The 22,662-nt window shown below is 30.7% G+C and overlaps 2 protein-coding genes across 2 annotated transcripts; both read right to left on the bottom strand.

Moving 5' to 3' along the window:
• Positions 1-18,322: 18,322 nt before the first annotated feature.
• On the bottom strand, positions 18,323-19,625 carry LOC119674435 (trypsin-like). Its single transcript, XM_038085573.1, has 3 exons — positions 19,603-19,625; positions 18,812-19,460; positions 18,323-18,685 (listed from the first exon to the last, which is right to left on the bottom strand). Exons 1-3 carry the CDS (start codon positions 19,623-19,625, stop codon positions 18,323-18,325), a joined length of 1,035 nt encoding a protein of 344 aa, XP_037941501.1.
• A 297-nt stretch (positions 19,626-19,922) lies between these two features.
• Positions 19,923-22,172, bottom strand: LOC119674434 (trypsin-1-like). The gene is made up of 2 exons (XM_038085572.1): positions 21,288-22,172; positions 19,923-20,249 (listed from the first exon to the last, which is right to left on the bottom strand). The coding sequence occupies exons 1-2, from the start codon at positions 22,170-22,172 to the stop codon at positions 19,923-19,925; spliced, it is 1,212 nt and encodes a 403-aa protein (XP_037941500.1).
• Positions 22,173-22,662: the final 490 nt, after the last annotated feature.

Here is a 22,662-nt window from a genome sequence, read left to right as displayed (position 1 = left end):
AATAGCTGTTTTTAAAAATTAATATTGTAATTACATTAGATAGGATTGCATTGATTATTTTAATAAATTTTTCCATTATACATAGAGTCCAGCTCTTGACCAGCTTCTACCTATTATTAAGTGGCTTTGAGGATTCAAAACGGCTTTCTTAGCTAATTGAGGAGGCTGAGTTTCTCTATCCACTACAAATAACTAACTAACTAGGGTCTACAATGTAGAAGATACCAATTTTAAATCTTGATAAAGCGCAAGTCAAAAATGAAATCAGAATTAAAGCGAAATTAACTCAGTTTAAATTCATTTTTTATCGAAAAAATTGGGTTTCCTTTAAAATAAAGTTCACATATCACAACTCAATTAAAGAAAATTCCTAAGCATGCACTCCGATAGAAAACTGATATGGAGAATGCCTATATACTCTAAACGTAAGTCATTAGTCCAAAAGTCTAGAAATTTGATAAATTCAATCTGGATTCATTTGGGGCACTGCAGCAATATCAAATATAGAAATCCTACGAAGATTTCAGTCAAAAACTTTAAGAATCAACACAAATGGTGCTTATTATATCAATAATAATCAATATCATTACTATGATTACGATCTCAATATCCCTGCATGGTCATAAGAAATCCTAAAGTACGCTGAATTATAATAACGAAGAGTTTAAAAATATCTGAATCCACTTATATTGGAACTAACAACAGAACCAAATGGAATATCTTCAATCGATTTAAGAGAAAGTTCACAACTGTTGTTCTTCGCTGATAATGGAATAAAAACGAATGGTAACATCAATGAAAGTTGTCCTATTTTTAATTTTATGTATTTTGATATTGTATATAAAAACTGTGTTAAAAATACTGTTCATTGTATAATATAATATATATTGCAATAAGTGGATATAAAAAAACTAAACAATCAAGAACTGGCTCTGCTATTGAATTGTTTTGATATTAAAATTGATTTTATCACAGTAATAATTGTAGAAGAAAATATGACAATTATTTTAGAGACTTACCGGTTCAAATAATCTATATTTAAGTTATGCAATTACTGCAAAAAAATTGTATAAATAATTAAAAAGAATCCTCTTCGTTACTTAATTAATTATTTACAAGCAAATTTTTTTCAACAATCCAATGTTAATATTTTCAAATTCATTGAAAAGATAATTCCAGTGACAAATAAAATTTTCTCATTACTGCAGCCATTAAAATCATCCTTTTTTATTTCTATCTTCCTTACTGACAATTTTTTTAAGGATCTCATAAAATTCATATAACATTTTAATAAATGGATTATTAATTGCTCTAAAGCAAATCTAATTAGAACTTTTAATTAGCTTCTCAACCTTTCTCTTTGAACTTTTTTCTCACTCATTAACTCTTATTGAGTTCCCTTTTTAATTGTCCAACCAGCAATCCTTGAATGAAAGGAACAATTAAAATAAGAATTTTCAGGACATTTTTTTAAAATTTTCTTTTAATTTGTAAAAAATGTTATAATATGCAATTGTGCAAAAATGGACAAATAAAAATTAAAAAAAAATTAAAAAAAAATTAATAAATGCAGTATACAAATTGCAGTTATGCTGCTTAAAGAAGAAGAAGAAGATGTCCTTCAGTATTTTATTTAATAATATATAACTGATAAGAACTTGAAAGGACAAATATAAATATTTTAATACATTTAAAAGTATTTGCGTTCGAAGTAAAATTCAATCATAAGTATTAATCAAATTAATTAGAAAATATAAATTAAAAAGGGTTTTTATATTAGTTAAAGTTTTTATCAATACAGTAAGGTCAGTATAATCATATTATGTACACCTATAAGCAATAGGTAATAGTAATAGGTAAAGTTATTTTTATAATACTGTTATTATTAAACTGGGAGATTATGGCCTGCATTCTGCACCCTTCGGAGATTCAGACTATATATCCGAGTCCGCTTTCCTCGATAAATAGTGATATAAAGAGGTAATACTAAATAAATATAAATAAATATACAAATTGGTTGAGCTCAACAGTTATCGAGTCCATAAGTCCCATTATCGCTTTCGTGTCATATTGTGTTGTTCTACCATAAAAGAACGAGCTAGTATTTCTAGCATCAGGTCCGGAGAAACCTTGATCAGTACTAAACTCTACTAATTTAAAAATAGAATATACAAAAGATAAAAATAAACAAAAAAATGCACACAAATAGAATAAACATCTCACCTTTTTTTCTATTTTCTGGAACGAGTAAAATCCAACTATAAGATACTTAAGTATGTGCAGTACGTCTTATAGATTTATTATAAATATATGTAGAAGTACTGATAAGTACTTTCAAACCATTTAAGGCTATATCTTCGTTAAAGCCAGATAAAGACAACTCAGCTACATTCTCTCTATATAGTTTAGAAACCTCTGAAGTTCATTATTATTAATTTATGCTAAGTCCTCGAAGTTATTGAAGAAGTTGAATTAGGTATACATAATGCATTTGTCTAACTTTTTATAGTATATAACATATGTAATAAATAATCACCATAACTTTTTGGAGTAGTTGAGTATAATATGTTTTTATAAGTGTAATAAACGTAATATCTATAAATTTCATATTTTGTGACTGCATTTTATCATCAAAAATAGACTATGAACACAAATGTAGAACCACTTCAATGGGTTTCTAGTCTTTTCGCCATAACAGGAAAAAAGTTACAGGCGAGCTTATAACAATCGGTTCTAAATCTGTTGTCAATATCATACCATACCATGTCATACATCGTTGGTTGAATTCAATCTATATCAAACAATAAATGACGAATTCATGACGGCTACAGGCACACCAAATTGGTACTACTTGAAATCAGCAAAAATGCTACAGGTTTTTTTGTGACTCTATGTCGCAGGGGCTGAAGACAATTAGTAGGTGTGATCACTGGTGAAGTCCGTAAAGTTTATTGAATATAGTATCCAGGGTTAGTTGCTTAATTTTTTTTAGTTCTTTATTCTTCTTTCTTCAACATATTGCTAGACACTTGCGCTAAACACCTTTCTTGTTCTGGATTTGCTTATATAACAGTTTGGAATATTTTCTATGCTTCTGTTTTGTCCTCCCAATATTTGGATCTAAAGCATTGGAGATCAACGTAGTAGTTCTTTAAATTTCTCTTCTTTCCTTTATCAAATATTTTCCACCTCCTTAAAAAGATATGAAAATGTTTGTAACTTACCGAAGTGAAATTCATAGTACAATGGAAGTCAATGGTCTCCTTATCTGTATTTTATTCTGCAAATTATTCTTAAAAGGAGGTTTTAGTGGACTAAGTTTCACATGGTAGCAAAAAAAAAACAAAAAATGGATTGTGTGCTCAGCGCTACCTGATCACCTTGCACTATATAGGTAAACTTAGTCAAAATTTTTATCAGTACTTTTGTTTGTATGTTGGTATGTATGTCAGTTGACTAGTTGGTCAAAACTTGCGTATATGTTTTCTATATATTGTCCTCAAGTGTTCTATTCGTATTAAGTTTTGTGCTATCTTCTCTTACGGTTAGATCGATATATTTGTGGTAAGTGTACCTATAACTTTATATATTTATTAATTATTGTGGAGCTCTGCTGATAACTTCTTCATAAGAATTACAACTCTTTATACTAAAATGTGATAATCTATCTCTTTGTTTATATATTTCAATTATATACTATATGGTTCTAAATAAACATTTTTAATGCAAAAGGTTTTACAACTTATATTAATATAACTAGCTTTTATTGCATTCTTAGTACCTCAATTAAATTAAATTTTCTCTTTATATAAATTTTGTCTAAAATTAAAAGATTTAAAAATTAAATATATATAATTTATTAAATTTGAAGAAAAATTTTTAATTGAATGAAAAATGTAAAGACACAACCACAAGAAATGAGAAGTAACCACAAAAACTGGGAAGGCTTCAAACACGCCCGCCATTGACACCCATAAAAGTATGACAACAAAGAAGGAAGAGTCGACCATAAAGCATAAAATGTATATATTGAACTTAATGACACAAGCGGCATTACCACACGCGTACTTCCTGAAGATGTGCACTGCAACAAAATATCTGAGCAAATAAAAGCGAACTTCGTTCAAATGGGAAAACAATTTGTTGCACTTCTTAGAACACAAGGGACGTAAAATAAAAAAATTGTATGCATGTCGAGGCAATGATCATAAAACGCCAATTCGCCACACCAAAAAATAGACAATCGTTTCAATGGAACGATGTGAGTCCGCAACTTCTGCAATTCCATTTCACTACGAGTATTTATGAGGCTATGTGTGGGTTCACCATACTCATTCTTTTGGAGTATGAGGCACTACTATTGCAGCTACTCAGAAGCGTAAAGTGCAACAAATTTAGGGCGTTCAATTTACTAAGTCCCTTGAAGTATTCACACCTTTTTTTTTAATGCAATAGCAATATATGACTATTTTAAATATCAGTTTATATGCAACATTAGAAATGTTTAGCTAAAATAAATGTATGTATCAATGATATTAATAGTTTCATATTATTATGTTGTCACTTAATATCTTATGCGAAATATAAAAAAATTAAACAATATTTTTAATTTAATATTCGCGGGTATTTCCCTTCTGGCAAGGTTGGTACTGCTATGTTATCATTGACATGTATGTCAAATTTAATGTCTTCCTTTCTAATTATTTGTCTAATAATTACACATAATAATTTGGAAATAATAAAGTTTAATTTAAAATATTTAATTTTGTTGTGGAAAGGATATTCATTAAATTTTGATTAAGATATACAACTTCAAATAGACAAAATTTGATAATATTGCAGAAGGCCTTCTGCGACTTGACTGTCTCAGCGTCTTGATCATGCATCAATATCAGCAAATGAACAACACGCCCACTTTATGTTCGTAGGCTTTTCCAACATTGTTGGCAATGTAAATATCTGGTCAATGGTGGAGCGACATGATTGAAAGCGGCACTAAAAAGGCCTAATAAGTGAGTTGGCATGTGACTTTAACCTTTCACACAGTACATTTGATAGAACATATACGCGACAGGTATAATAGTGATTCCACGATAGTTAGCGTAAATCGTCGGGTCGCCTTATTTTAAAAACAGGACAAATTGTTCCGAGATTTTTCCCAATATCACTGATATTGTAAACATTTAATTTGGGTCAGTTGGTATCATTTTGAAAGATGCTTGTAACTAAACAGGGTGAAATCTATATAGGTGTTAAAAACACTTGATAATTTAGAGTTTTGCAACAACGTTGTATAAAAATCTCCCCAACAACACTTTATGACAATTAGGATAAGACGAATTATGTGGCAAGTTGAGATGTGACGCGGTTTTATATACTTAAACGATCGGGAAACAATTGAACAATGAAGGGAATTCCAAGGGAATAAGAATTTAATAACAATTCAAATTATAAAAAAATCAAATGTAATAAAAAAAATTATTCATATTTTATTACTTCTATAGATGATATTTAAGAAATGTTATCTATATCATATATATATATTTTTTTTTTCAGGTTATTGTGTAAACAATTTCATCTAATTTTATATCACAGGCTATATAAATATGTATATGAATTTAATAATAATTAATAAGAATTATTTTATAATTAAAATTAAACAAAAATATAATAGAAAAAATTAATTTTACTGGATTATATTCATTTTTTATTGCTTCTATAGACGATATTCAAAAAATGTTATCTTTATCATATACTTATATTATTTTTTATAAAGAGTTGCTTTCGTTTACTGTTGATATCACAGCTGATATGACAGTTTATTGTAAATAATCATGTACCATATATGTCTTTTTAGTACCTCTAATAAAAAGATTCCGGATCTACACTCAAATAGTCGAAAAAATAGTCAATGTAGCTTCAGACTGTTACGAAGCCTCAATGTAGCTTCAGACTGATATGAAGCCTGGTTTCATAAAGATCGCATAACATCGAAATCTATTCATATATTATGAAATAAAAGAACTGATAAGAATGGGTGGCAATTTCAACATGTAGTGATATTAAATACCCAATCAAATGCATTTTAAATGTCATGAAAATATAACATAAAAATATTAAGAGATAAAATATTTGTAATATATAAAATGAATTCATTACTAAATAAAAAATAAATTAAATGAGTATTTTTCCGTTAATTTCCCAACCATTTTCTGCATATTAGGAATTACGAAGTATATTTACCTACTGATATATATAATTAAATAATATTTATACTTACATATAGATATAAATAAATAATCATTAAATTACAAAATGTTTTTAAAGTGAAGTCAAATGCATAGCAAATCTTATCTTTTCCTTCACATCAAATCGCACTTGCCAAGTTTCTTACACAGAATTAATGTTTGAAAAGTGCGAAAACGCGTAGGCCCCATAAGTCTGTGGAAAATGTGTGCGGATAACGTCTTGACGATGTAATATTGAACTTATTTTTTTTTATTTTAATTTTTCTCAACTTCGCCAGTAATTAAAGCGCCAATTAAATAACAAATGCTGCAATTGAGTAACTAAAACACAAATCCCCTAGAGGCTGTCCGTAGATAACGTCCAACCGAAACCTAACGCACTTCAACCACAATTCCACACTGTCAACCACTCAATCCAACGTTTTGATAAGTTTATCAAAAAATGCGCTTATCAAAGCGTGTTAACAAGTCAAACAAGCGAAGTTTTTTGCTTAATTCCACTTGATTCCTTATAATTTTATTTTATTTAATTTTTTTTATTTTTTTTTTGTTTGTGAATTGTGGATTGCTTTCCTTCGAAACGAGCTATGGAAAGATACTTGTCACAGCTCATTAAAGCGACATTAATAAAACGTACACATTGACACATGTTGTGGTGGCATCGATATGCATTTAATGACCAGGAGGTGTCATTGGCGGAGATTGTAAGCCGGACAGCGAGTGACGCCAACATAAATAAAATATAGAACCGGCAAAAGTGGAAATTAAACGAGGCTAATGGAGGCTTTAAATTTTAATTACCAGCAACACGAACTTTTGCCAAAGAAGTGAAGTACTAAATTACCACAGATACTTGCGCTGCACAAATCAGGCGACGATGCGCGTTTGCCGGACTGCAAATGGAAGGCATTGGTATCGATGCCAACAAGTTCCTTGGCGTTTTAGCATGCAAATTATTTGGTAAGTCGTGTTTTGCATGCAACGGCAATAGAAGCAAGAATGCCTAAAACTTGTTTAAGCTTCAGCAAATGTGCAACATGCAACATTTAACATGCAACATTGTAAAATAACGACATACCACATCTGTCTTATGTGCGCTAGCTGACCTTCGCCACTAAAGCCATTGTTTTCTTCTTCCTTCCTCTCCAAGTTGAAGTGCTAACAAATCCTATTAAATGCCCAAAGCTTAAAAAGTATTTCAGATTTAATTTGTTGCATGCAAAAATTACGCGATTTCAAAAATGTAAATAATATTACACAAAAACTAAGGACTTCAGATTAAGACTATTAAAAATAATGTAGAAAAATGTAATAAGACTTAAGTGGAATTAATTTTCATAAATTTTATTTAAAAATTATAAACTTCTCAGTAGGTTATGTTAGGCCTTTTAATCTCAAATAATGGCCCATTGTGGTGCCACAGGAACAGCGTTACATACACTAAAAGGTCAGTATACGACCGACGCCGAAATAGACAATAACTCCCCCATTAGGTAAAGGTTAACTGACCTGAAATTTCTATGAATTTGACTAAGTTCTTAATGTTGTAGAACAACAGCTCGGTCAGATCGGTAAGCAAAGTAGATCCAAGATTTTTGATCTTCTCGTAGCTAAAAATGGACACTGACATATGACATAGAGCACAGTTTCCCCCTCATCCCCATAGTCACAGCCGCGACAAAAGTCTTTATAGGAAAGACACAGTCTCATAGAACTTTTCAGTATGAAGTAGCAATTGCACGTGAAGGATTAGTCTTTTGTCTAGAAATAAATGGCAACCTTCTAATCTTATTTAGCGATTACTAAGATAACCTATCAAGATACTTTTAGTAATATATCCATATATATTGTCAATAGAAACTTCAATTTGAACTGTACTTTAAAAATAAAAAGAAGCTCTTTCATTATCCAGATTTCAGAAGAGTCAGCTATTTTAGAAGAATTCCCAACTCAAATAAATGAGAATAAATGAAAGTATTAATAAATGAATTAACAATATTCAGTTATTATTCTATAAACAATTTATTGTACTGATCACAAATATGTTGCATTTATGGTTTCCTCTATTAATAATATATTGTATGAAAAATGCTCTTAACCCCCTTCTCGTTTAAAATCATCTTTTCTTTATATTCGTATATTAATAATTTAGAAATCAAAAATAGTGCTAAACAAAATCAATAATATGCTTTCAAAGAAGCAATAAATGTGATTATTTTCACAAATATTATGAATTCCGATTTAAATATAATAATAAACAGTTTTTGTTACATGTTATATAGTAATGTAACACCACGCTGCGGACGCCCTCTGTCGAATTTTCTAACAACTTGATAATTTATCTTTATAGTTTGGTCATTTTTAAAATGTTTTTAATAATTTATATACATTAAAATTATATGGTAACACCTATTTAAAAACAATGTACATAAAAAGACTATTAAACCCACAATCCTTTTTCTATCAAACACCTCTTGACTTGGCAGACAACAGCTTATGTCCACTTTGTTTGGAAGACGACGGCACTTTTGAAAATGTATTATGTTTGTGTCCAGAGCTCTTACGAATAAAGATTGAAATATTAGAGCCTCTTGACCATGCCGGACAGCTTATGTCCACTTTGTTTGGAAGACGACGGCACTTTTGAAAATGTATTATGTTTGTGTCCAGAGCTCTCACGAATCAAGATTAAAGTACTAGAGCCCTACATCGTAAGTAGCTCTAACATCTCTATCTCTACCTCATCCAAACACTCTCCGTTTCCCTAAAAGATGACGAATATTTTTTATAATTATCGGAATGAGTTTCGCAGTAACATACAATGGACTTTTATGGTTTAAATACTGCGATTCTATCCACAATACATTTTCAAAAGGTACTTATATAGGCGGCATTCGATGCTTTTCATTTACCAAAAAAAAAAAAAGATTCGAGAAACATTTCAAAATATATTTAGTGAGGATATCTAATGACAATTGCAAGCGTCGATAAGGAAATTACTTTCAGTGAAGATATATCTATTCCAGTGCATCAGTATACACTCTCAAAATATCATAGGATTTGCTCGAGTTATTGCAACTGAAGTGACAGTATTTCAGGAAAATATAAAAAGCACTTTTCTTCACTGCTGAATGGTTTTTCCCATTAGGTTAAAATCGCAAACCGGCAAAATTAGCTGAACATTAAGTAAAGTTAACAGTCAAAATGGAAACTATATATTGATGCTCCTACCCACATTTAATTATTGGCATAATGAGAGCAATTTTAATCCTCCGTCCGCTTGTGGGGTATAAGCGGACACTCTTCAGTAGCTAAATGCTTGATCGGAATGTGATCAATTGATATTTCTGAGATGTTCAATTCAAATTCCTTAACGTTCAATGAATATTTTGGAGATCTTTAAGCATTTCAACCACAGTAAGAGTGTGATTCCATTAAAAGCAGATATATATGTGTTCTTTCAAAAACAAATCTTTTACGGAGTATTTTGATATTGATGAAAATGGGTTGTCTTAAAACGAAAACAGTATATGGTCAGTTGTGATGAGATATGCAAAACCGTTTTTAAATTTTTTTTAACAATTTTTAAAAAGACCTATTTTCTTTATACTTTATATAGTTTCTATTTATATTCATTACCTTGAATTATGAATTAAAAATTCTGAAAATAAAAACAATTATGGTTTTAAATTTATGTGACTTCATATCTACATATAATCATCCTTCTTTGAAGATTTTTATATATGGTATATTCACAACGCTTATCTTGTTAAAACATTTTAATTGATATTGCCTACACATAATGTCAGTCTGTTTGTTCGTTAAGTGTTTTGAGAACATGAATTTTATTTAAATTAGCTGAAGTCATGAACATTTATCGGCGCTCTTCTTACAATTCACTGAAGATACCACAAGTCGTAAATACTTATTATCTCATAAACTCATAAAAGGCCAAAAGAGGAACAAAAGCAACAAAATTGGTTTCTTAGCATTTTAAAATTAATTTATTTGGCTCGGTGGCGTGCGGATTTCGAGTCCCAGCGTGATGCCACACGCAATCCATAACAATACGCGCCTCACGCACGCCAAGCTCCTTCAACTCAACCGGGAACTTGTTAACCAATTTTCGTGTTTTGATGGGTAAATTAAAATGCAATATTGCATTTTGCATGCTTGCTCAGTACCAGGTTTGACAACACAAACACGGGAAAGTAACGCAAAATAACTCACTTTGCGTTCAACGACAAAGGAACTGTGGAAAGGATGTGAGTTTGAAGGATGCGTGGAAACAACAGCGAGAACTTGTGAAACATGAAATTCAAAATGGGCAAAGGCTGTAGGAATTTATGGTACTTTCATTAAATATTATGTTTCCACGCATATGGAAAGAAATTCTGGTTTGATTTTTTAATAATTATATGCTTATAAAATTATACTTATTCTGAGTAGTTCTTAGTAAAGGATCGGATAATTGACGAAAGAGTATTGCTTAAAATGCCATACTATGTTAATCTCATTTGTAATTATTACTAGTAAATAAAGTAACTAGCAAAAACCAGAATTTTTACTCTTTATTAATATGGTGACAAATTTTTTTATATTATATTTAAAGTAATTTAGTTTACTGGGTACATTCGCACAAATGACATGCTAAGAGACCTTAGAATAGACACAAATGCAAAAGGGACAGAGCTCTGTCCTACTTAGTACTATCTAATCTCAGAATAATCTCTAGCCGCACGGGGCGGTCGAAAGATCTTAGATTAGTCAGCGAATAATCACGAAATTTTTGAGGAATACATAAATTAATCAGTGAGTTGGATTTTGTAGAAATCCCCCAGCTATCAAAGAGTAAAAGTGCCCAGATACACTAACTCGCAAAAGACTTAACATGAAATTAATGTGCAGTTTTTCAAATAAACTTCCTACAAACTCAAAATAATTATAGCTAAAATGATTTCATAATCCTAAGTGTAAACCTATTATTAGTTTACAAATTCCATACGCTAACGAGTTTCTATAACTCTAAGTGTAAATATGGTATTAGTTTTGAAAACTTTTTAGTCTAAAGAAGTATCTAATCTACACTGAAATTCTTACAATACTCTGTAGCCTTAAATATCACATGAAGATTAAAGGTGTGGTAGAAGAGGATTTCTGTCGACTCTGTCATGAGGAGATCAACATCAGCACATATTCTATCCAGCTGCTCAGCGGCGACAAGATGTAGACTCGACTACCTTGAGAGCGAGATCTTAGTCCCAAATCAAATAGGTAACATTAGGCCCACAACAATTACGAGATTTGTAAATAGTCTAGAATTGCACAATAGATCTTTTAGGTCGGGGGTATTATTTAATAAATAATAAATAAAATAAGCGAAATTTAGCACTTGCTTAGATATCTTTCTGTATCATTATATATAGATTATTTTATTACAATATACATTTCTAACATACGTTATATTTACTAATTATCTAAAAAAAATTCATCTAAATACTAAGCAAATAAATTTTATTGTATCTTTTTAGGTTATACAGCTCTTAATTAGTGTTTATAGTTTTTTGACTATTCAGTGATTATTATTAAAAATAATTTTTTCTATAATAAAATATATTTTCTTATTATTATCTATAGTTGTTTACCACTCAGTGATAACTATTCCAAATTATTTTTTCAATAATAAAATATATTTTTTTATATGTTTATAAATATCTATATATTCTCCAACACCCCGAACTAAACTCTCACAAATTGAATGTTTGTCAAGCAAAGTTTATAGCATCCACTTAAAGATACAATTTTGTTCTGTGATATATCATCATTTCAGTGTTTTTGCCGCTAATATGTTCCAAAAAAATATATGTAGTATATGTATTCTTTTTATTTATTTTTTGCTTAATTTTATATGTTCTAATATTTTGCATACTCATACATATTTTATGTTTATTCATAATTTCAAAACTTTTATTGCCTTTTGGGTTTTAACAACTTCATACCCGATGATGTTCTTTGACTTAATTTCGAGCGGTGGGAACGCATACTTATTTTTAACATATTTCGGAGCAGATTAATGCGCTCTTCTTGTGATTTATGACTTCATTTTGTTGGTTACATTTTTTTATTACTCGTCCAACTACAGAAGATGAAAGAGTTGCTTAAGTACATTTTTACGATTGGGTGTGGGTGAAAATCACTGACAGATGTGCGGTTTACTTTATTACAATGGATGTATGGATATAATTATTTTGTACTTTAATGCTGTAAGATAAAATGTTAAAAATAACAAATAATAATTAGTAAAATTTTTATAAAATATTTAAAAAACTGAAAAGAACTTGATATAATATTAATATGTATTTATATTTAATTTTATATAAAGAAAAATGTTATATTTTTTACATGGATTCGAATAACAAAGAAAAGACGAGAACAATAATTAATTTAATTTTTTAATTTATTTAATTATTTATTTTTAATTTAATTTATTTAATTGTTTTTTATTTTACTTTTGTTCTTTTTTTTGTAACCTCCAGATAAGTGTAAATCCTTGCCATAATTAAGTGTATTAATTATAAATGCATTTCATTTCTGCTTTCCGGATTAAAAATGAAACTGAAATTATCACAGTTGACCCAAATATTACATTTACGCCTTTTGGGCTTGTAAACTAGGAGACAACATAAAAATCATGTATTTTTTAATAATAATTGTGAAGCTGTGATAAAATAAATGTAAGCTGATTGCATTTAATTACACTTTTTCTGTGAAGTTTTTATTTTTGCAGTTTGTGTTCGCTTTCATTTCAAACATTTAATTTTACGTACTTAACCACAGAATTTGATTAATATTTCATTTAAACACTTTTACATTTTTATGTCATTTAATTCATTAAACTCACCACAATTGCAACATAATTTTAATTTAAATTAAAAAAAAAGTGAAACAGTATTTCTACTTTATATTTCTATAATGAAATGTGTCAGTGATACTTTTTTTTTGTTTTGTTACTTTATGAAAAAATACCAGAACATACACAAGGTTTCATAAATCATTAAAAATTATTTATGAAACACAATGAAATTATAGTCTAGTTAGAGTATTTTATCTACTCAAATTAAATTAAAAAAAAATTAAATTAATATTGTATTAAATAATGAAATCACACTCTAAATTTCACTTTTTAATTATTTATTTGGTTGAAGTGATGAGAACCTTTTACATTAATTATTAATTAAAATTTTTCATCAATTAAAATAATAATAAAATAAATTAAATATCATATAAACAAAGCCACAATCATAACTCATGCCAGGGAAGACAAATGGCAGTTACACTGACATTGTTCAGAGCGTCTAGGTTGTCATCATAAAATCGATTACAGGCGCATCTTGCAACTGTTACAATGAGACCGAGCTGTCAGGAGTTAGTGGAGACCCAAACACCAACCACTTAACTGTTCGGAAGCATTTAAAATGAACAGACTACGCAAAGACCCCCGATGTGAAGTTACCACTCGAATTCATAAAAACAAATTTGATTGGCTTAATTATCACCAATGAAACGTTGATAAAACACAACGAAACCGAACTACTTTTGAAGTGTACTTTTACGGACGATAAAAAATAGATTGAATGCAATAATATACAATACAAGAGATTGTGGTCAAAAGCCATTGAGGATTGAGGATAAACAAGGTTATGTTAAGTGTTCGGTAAGTTTAGAAAGAGTAGTTTGTCTACTACGAGCTGCTCCGATCTGGTACAACGCTTAATTCGACCGTCTACTATTCACAAATCCACCGCTAAATTGAAATAATTAAGAAAAACCGATCAGAATTGATCAACAATCAGCAGTTCTGTTCCATCATCACAAAGTCAAGTCATACTTTACATCACAAAGTAGCTAATCTGTTGTGATAACCCCAAACTTTGTCCAGTTTGATGGTATGTCTTCTTTCATATGTTGGAAGCAACAACAATTCTATTCGCCGGATGGATAAGTCTGCTGCTAGTCAGTTTGAAGCATTCACAGTGAATGTGTTCAAAAGTATTAATAACCATTTAAAAAAAAAACACCAAATTCTGGTTTCTAAAAGATCAATTGTGTTGAGACGGTACGTCAGTCTGCTTTCGCTTGTCAGAATCCGGTAAGAGTTTTAATATTCTTTCTGGTCAGTGTAAGAAGTCTTTTTAGACTGCCTTAAATAGGTTGATCAATCACTAGAAATAAATCCGGTCTTAAAATGTGACGAAGTACAAAAAGTCTCAAATTCTAATAATTGACTTTAGGCTCCTCGTTTCAGTAGAAACGTTCACAGAAGCATCAGACCTGACAAAGCTGTTCACTTTCATTTCCATAGTTTTAACCACTTAAAACTAAATTATTAATTATTTAATATCAAATTATTAATAAATAATTTAAATTACTTAGGTCGTGTGCGAGTTAGGCTAAGTTGATGCTTAACCAAATGGGAGATTTTTTGGGATTTTTTGCACTGCACACATTTTGCCATTTATCAACACGTATCGACACATCAATACATTATCGACACAACTTAGAATTTCCCTCATTTAGAACGCAACTTAGCCTAACTCGCACACGACCTTAGTTATTTGGCCAACACAGACGTGAGTCGTTGTTGGCCGCGTTGAATAGGCCCCGCCTGTCAGCCCGATCAGCTGCTTGCTGTCGCCAGTTGATTGTACTAAGCGCCCCCAAATCATTGGTCAACTAACCCCTTCACTGAAGATGTGGACGTCCTCTACCGCGTTTTCCACCTACAGGTACCGAATCTCACACTTTTTTGATCGGAACACTTTCCTTTATTTCCATAATTCAACAATTATAATTTAATATGATTTAATATTACGAGAAAATGTAGCTTTTTTGTCTATTTGAATATCTTCATTAATTATGTTCATTTTTTAATATTTGTTTTATTAAAAAGTTTAATGCATATTGTTCACTTCAATAGAAGATACTAACTTCGATATTCTTAATTCTTAGTATACCACTATTATTTTTCTCATTGACTCTGTTTGGGCCACATACTTGGTTTGATAATAAAATATGTTCCATATATCTAAAGCTTTAACTACATTTTATTTCTATAATCATTGGTTTCCCAACAAGAATTTTTCAATTTTTATTCACTGTTTTAATTAATTTTGTTAAAATTAATCTCAGCGGGATAGCTTAATATTCTTTTTTTTCCAATAAGCAAGATACAAATTGAAATTGCAAAATGTAACTGTAACTGCAACTGATTTTAAACTCTTTTTTTTTAGAAATCAATTTGTGGTCACAGAGCTGCACCCTTTTCACTCCCAATAATAAATAAAATTTTTTAACAACCATCGACAATCCAATATGCAAACGATTCCTTGTTAAAATTTCAGAAACGCAGATACTAGTTTACATGTGTGATAAATGTTGGGGTCAATTACATGTTGGCATTTGACTAAAATTTCCATGGCTATTCAGATGACTTCGATTTCAAATCAAATTCAATTCTAACACCTAAGAGTTAGGATATAAATAAATTTTTTAACTTCAAATATTATTAAAATTTCAGTTGAGTTCAGAAAACATTTATAAATAATTTAAAAAATTCTGTCATGGGCTATTGTCAAATTATTGTACCTCTAGCTGCTTCAAAAAAATAGTAATAAAAAATTCTATGTTAAATGAAAAATATTTGACCACTTTAGGATATGCAAAGGTGTATCCAGTTGCTGAAATTCAAAAATAAATTAGAAAAAAAGGCACCTATTCAACTTTACCAGCAGGTCCAGCAGCTCCGGCAGCAACAGCAGAAAAACATTGACAAACTGCACAATTTATTACCTGAAATAGATTCGCCACCATGGAACAGTTTTCATTTGATGCATCAGGCAGAAATTGCTGTGGGCATTGGAACGTTGCGCATTGTGTGGGCTATAACTCCAAATTGGTAGTTTTGTCCATTTTACTGGTGACAAATTCGTTCGCCATAGGCTAATTACTAGCAATAAAGTCCGCATTCGCTGGCTTCCAGATCGACCAATTTGCATACATTTTGTCATATCAACCAATAATTTGAATTTTATTAAATTTAAATTGGATAAAAAGAGTTCAGAGAATAAGTTAAGTGATTTCATTTAAAAATTAATAAAAAATACGCATATAAATATAAAGTTGATAAAGTGTTTTTCAAAGTCATAAATTTGTCAAGCATTGTCAAAATCTTCTGAGAGGATTTCCATGAAACGAACTGATGAATGCCGGATGCAGTGCAACCATTCATCAATTTTTAATACAGTAATAATTATTTTGTTGAAAAAAATATATACGTTATATACTATAGCGTTTAATAAATCAATCTTAAAAGACTAGAACTTAATCTAGTAATTGATCTACACAAATAACTGGCTTAAAAAGAAAGTTATGAGTCAGTTATTCCACTCAAGGATATCAAGGATATCAAGGATATCTGTTAAAATAATAACTCATTTATAAATATATTTAATAATTTATAGCTTAACAATAAAAAATTTCTCATTCTTTTAATTAAATGAAATATGTAATAATCAATATTTAAGAAGAAGGTAAATAATCAACTTAATAAATTCCAAAATTTTCTAATAGAAATCTGTTATTAAATTAAGTCAAACATCAGTCAAAAATCAAAAAATTTAGAAGAAAATTTCTTAATTTCATTAAAAATTTTTAAATATAAATAAAAACAGTCCATATTAAGTGAAAATTAGATTGATTGAAATTTTCTAAAATATTTTCCTAATTCCAATGAATAATTTCACTGCTAGAAATTAGAGTTGTGATCCCATCCTGTACATATAATATACTGCAATAACACTATAAACATTTTTTTTTATTGTAATTCACTTTCTGACACAATCCTGCCTGAATGCAGCATCAAAGTTTGATTATGACTTACATATAACTTATCTCATTTAATAATTCTAAACTTCATAATGGTTCGCCTATTATACATGAAAGACTTCTGTACTACCAACTTCATTAATCTAATGGAAAAGTTTTGGTTTATAACACCGAGAAACTAATTACAATGAGATAAAGAAAAAAATAATGTTATTATTTTTGTCGGAAGTGATATCTCTTACGACGAAAAAAATTCAAATATTGCCTAAGACCACTGATGATAAATATTTGGCAATATTGGAAACAGCGTTAAATGATCAGCCAAACTTCAATAAATCAACTAAAATTTTTGTTGTTGTCGTTTCATTTCTATTCGAACCCTTCTTCAATCACTTCAATCCCACACAATTTTTTATGAACATCAGTTTTTACTTTGTAAAACGAACTACTGACAGATCAATTGCTTTAAGACTCTATGTAGCCATGCAGCTGTCTACATTCTATAGATATCACGATGTGAAGAAAAATCTGGTAGTTTGTTGGTTAATTGGATTTCATGCAATCTCTTATGGTCCTTGGAAATCCAATCTCTTATACCAACTGTCTCGAAGAGTCAAGCTGTCATTAAATCACTGATAGACACTTCAGCCACATCAATCATAACTCAAAAGTTTTGTGCTTCCCTCAATGATCTAGGTAGGTGCGTTAAGGCTCAACTCATTTGGGTTCCTGGTCACAGGCATATCTAGGGTAATTGCTCTGCGCATGAGCTTGCCAAAGCAGGTGCTCTTCTTCCTGACATTCACTTCTCAGACATTGGCATTCCACTTGCAACAGCTAAACTGGGAAATCAATAAAAAGATCTAAGCATAGCCAACCAACACTAGGCTGATAGATCCGGCTGTCAAGACTCTAAGTTGACTTGGTCTAATTTGGACAAAAAAATTCAACAATTAGCTACTTCAACTAAAGCGGAACCAACTCAGCACTACGGTATCGGTGCTGCTGGATCACACTTCATCCTTTCCTGAAAATTCATTGACTCTATTTCTTGTTTAGCCTTTTATAAATTTCTAACTGAATGTGATGCTATTCATATTTTATTAATTAAACCATATATAATAAATAATAAAATATCTTAAGTATAATAAAAATATTTTCGAAGAACCAAAAAAATATTTTGAAAGAAATTAAATGCAGAGAGCTTTCGCATTTCCCTTCGAAGAATTTGAGTTTCTATTAACGCACTTTTTAACAGGGTGGCATGTACAGGCATCGCGTGTACGATTCGCAATCCAAGTGTTAAAGTTATTCACACGAGTGTATACACCGGGTGTGTTGGGTTTAGCACAACCTTCGCCCCATGAAGTTATACCAGCTAATTGATGTTCCTTGGTATTGTTAACAATAACATGCAAAGGCCCACCACTATCGCCTTGACAAGCATCCTTGCCACCTTCATCATAGCCAGCACAAAGCATATTATCAGTAATACTTGGACCATATTTGCTACCACGGCAAGCCTCCTGTGATATTATAGGCACCTCTACTTCCTACAATAAAAAAGCGTTACTTACTTATAAAAGTTACTTATATTATTATTAATGTTGTGATTACATTGTTACTTTGTACTACTTTTTATTAACATTGCTATTATATTAAATAATATAAAATCTAACCTGCAAAGTCTGCGACACACTGCCTCCTTGGCTTAGTGCCCCCCAACCAGTCGCTACAGCGTTTTCACCAGCAAAACTTTTATCTGGATCGGGCATACAAACTGGCCGGAGTAAATCATTTACTTCAACTGGTTCCGACATACGTATCAGAGCGATATCGCTATCAAAAGTACGTGTACTGTAGTCTGGATGTATAAATATTTTGTCAACATTCCGATCAATTTTATGTACGCTGCTGTTCCTGCGATTGTGCTCCAACAAACGTATTGTTATTAACGTTTTCCTAAAACCCTTTACACAATGTGCAGCAGTCAAGACATATTGATCATTAATTAATGTACCTCCACAATAAAAACTACCTCTGGAGAGCAACATCGCCATCCAAGGATATTGATGCGTTACCGTCTCCTGGCCACCAACAATGCGATGTATTTTATTTATGGTACCGCAATTGCATTCTGCGCATGATCGTTGTGGCGCGCTAGTAGTTGTTGTCGTAGTTGTAGTAGTGGTTGAACTTGGGTTAAAGATTTGATTGATCCATGTCACAATTATGTTATCACGTGTAGTATTTAAATTTGAATTTGAGCTATCGAAATCTATTGTTATTGAAGCGCTACTTTTTTCCAAATGGGACGACGTTGTCCAACTTAAAAAGCAGAAAAAAATTATTAAACACTTAAGTTGTAGAACCATTTTGCGGAAGATTTTGCGAAAATCTTTGCTACGTTAATCGAACTGAAGTGGTAGACTATCGAAGATCAACTGCAAAACTGAAAAATCTAACTAACGTAACGGAGCATGACAAGTTCATACTGGCAGCATTTCAAGTTTAAGTTCAATGCAAATCTTTTTGAAATGCAGCAAGCCTAACTGGAATCTTTAACGAGCTCTTATGCAAAACTAGTTGAAACACTGCCAATATCAAAAGAAAATTGTCCATTATGTGCTTTGACACATTGCACGATCTTCAAGTGCATCGAAAGCTGTCTTATTGACAAAGAAACGATTCAAGTTTTTCTATTAAATTGTAACCTACTTTATTGAATAAATTAAAATAAATAAATTATATATAAAAAAGTAATTATTTTAAAAAAAAATGGCATTTGTACTATTTTTTCTTGATTTTCTTCGTCTCCGAATGACAGAGACAGGCATTTTTTGTTAATGTTTTGATCCATGTACCATAACGATTAACCCTTGCATATACGCCTGGATAACCTGGTTTAGCACAACCTTCACCCCAAGACACAACGCCAGCCAGTTGATGTTCCCTTGTACCTGATGCTACTATGTGTAATGGTCCACCACTATCACCTTGGCAAGAATCCTTTTGACCAGCTTCAAAGCCAGCACATAGCATATTGTCTGTGATCCGTGTTGATCCATAACGACTTTTACGGCAATCGTCCTGAGACATTATTGGTACCATAACTTCCTATAATAAAAAATTGTTTATAGCAAGTTAACTCATACAGTTCTGGATGTTATAGTGCAAAAAAAAATTAATAAAACATATATCGTAATATATTACAAAGCTTTAAAACTACAAAAAAAATAAGTATTTGCTCCAAAATTTTATTATATCTGACTCTAAGATATTAAAAGAAATACATATATTATATATACGATATATCTATATAAATATCATATGCTGAATATTATAAAGTAGTTTGAGTCAATAATTTTAATTATTTAGAAACTATTAATCACTGTCTAAAAAAAATTTTTAATCAAATTATTAGACGAATGGGTATTTTATTTATTTTGGTTAACATTTCTCAAAGTTTTAGATATACTCGTCTAAATAATATTCAATACATTCTAAAGTCCACAAAACGTTTTAAAAATTAATATTTGTGATGGGTCCATCTATTGGCTATATAGTAATATTCCTCTTTTTGATCATTTTTTTGGACACCTCGATATACTTGGCAGGAGTTGGATATAGTATATTTTGTTTTCGTATTTATATAATAAAGTTCTATATAAAGTAAATTAATTTTATAGTATTTTTATTATTTCCATCTATTGGGAATAACATGCTTCGATAAGATCGGATCTTTGACTAATGCACTTGTAACATCTTTGGACTAATGTAAGTAATGTTATTACATTCATAAAGATTGATAAGCGATTAATCTCTTTCTAATGCACTGAACTATTATGAGATATTATAGGAAATTGCCAATGAAAATAATACACTTTATACAGTTAAAATTTGTTCTGAAGGCTTATTCTTACAATCTGACGAACTATCAATTTAGGCGTAAATGTTCACTTTCTATTTCTTTCTATTATGACTTTCTAAGTCATAAAATCTTGACGGTATATCAATCTACATTATGAATACACGTATTTGCCAATAGATTGTCTCTCTACAAATAACTATTTTTTAACATCATACTTATTTAAGATCTCTTATATCTTAAATATATATATGTATATCTCTTATATCAATAGAGATATTACTTACTTGTAAAGTATCTGACGTAGGACCACCAACTTTAAGTGCACCCCAACCAGCTACTATAGCAGTTTCACCTTTAAATGATTTGCCCGGTGTAGGCATACAAACTGGATGTAAAAGTTCTGTTATTTCTACTGGTGTATCGAGTTTAATAATAGCTATATCATTATCATATGTGCGAGAACTGTATTTAGGATGTGTTATAATTTCTGAAATATTGCGATCGATCTTCTGAAAATGTGACATCTTACGATCATGTTCAAGTAAACGTACACTGATGCGTTCCTTACGGAATCCATAGACACAATGTGAAGCACTGATAAGGTACTGATCATTAATTAAGGATGCAGCGCAATAAAAACGACCACCATACAATAACATAGCCATCCAAGGATATTGATGTATTTCGGTTTCTTGACCACCTACTATGCGTTTCTGTGTATTCGCAACACCACAAACACAATCAGTACAATTTCTTGGTGGATTTAGTACAACAGGTGCTGGTGTTGTTGTTGTTGTTGCAATTGTTGAACTGGGTGTAGCAGTAGTAGTTGTTGCACTTGTGGAACTAACCACTATTGGTGCAGCTGTGGTTGAAGTACTAATTGTAGTAGTACTGGGTTTCGCTGTAGTTGTTGTGGGCTCCGGTGATTTAGTTGAAGAGGGTGGATTTGGTGTAGTTGTGCTTGTTCCAAGTGTTGCTGCTGTTGTTGTAATTGTTGGAGTGGCATTTGCTGATGCAGGTCTTTGTGGTAAAAGAGATAGCACCCATTGTATAAATGTATTTTGAGTTTGTCTTAAGGTTGGCAATGTTTGAGAACTTAAGAAGTTATTATCAATTTCAAAACTACGTTCACTTTCCACATATTTTAAAGCAATCAGTAAGAACATTAAAAACAATAATTTCCGTTTAAAACACATTTTTATCTATTATAAATGATTACTTTCCAATCTTTGCACTTCTTTTGCTTATTAATTAATTTAATAATAAAACTTCATTAATCGATTGCCTTTCTCCACAGTCCGACACTTACTAGAGTCAACTTATGTTTCAATTCTTCGCCAAAGCCTCAATTTTACAAATCGCCTTGAACACTTTTTACCTCATAACTCTCACTCACACCTCTCCACTTGCTCATCACTTTTGTTTTTATTTTTATTTTTGCTTGCTAAACGTTTATGCTAATTTGCATACGCTTGTTAACTGGCCGCGGTGCTCTAGCGTGGGCGCCCGCAAACAGCTGGAACCACTTTTACAGACCTCGTCTTGGTTTCGCAGTTGCTACTGTTCACGTTTAGAGTGGCGAAAGTTTCTCGCTTCTTCAATTAATAAATTTTGCCAGTTCATGTGAATTCATACGTCTACGGCGTATTCGCCACA

This window comes from Teleopsis dalmanni, chromosome 2, assembly GCF_002237135.1.
Source record: "Teleopsis dalmanni isolate 2A chromosome 2, ASM223713v2, whole genome shotgun sequence".
NCBI lineage: Eukaryota > Metazoa > Arthropoda > Insecta > Diptera > Diopsidae > Teleopsis > Teleopsis dalmanni.
Note: the sequence above shows the minus strand (reverse complement) of the source record. Positions and strands in the feature narration are given on the sequence as shown.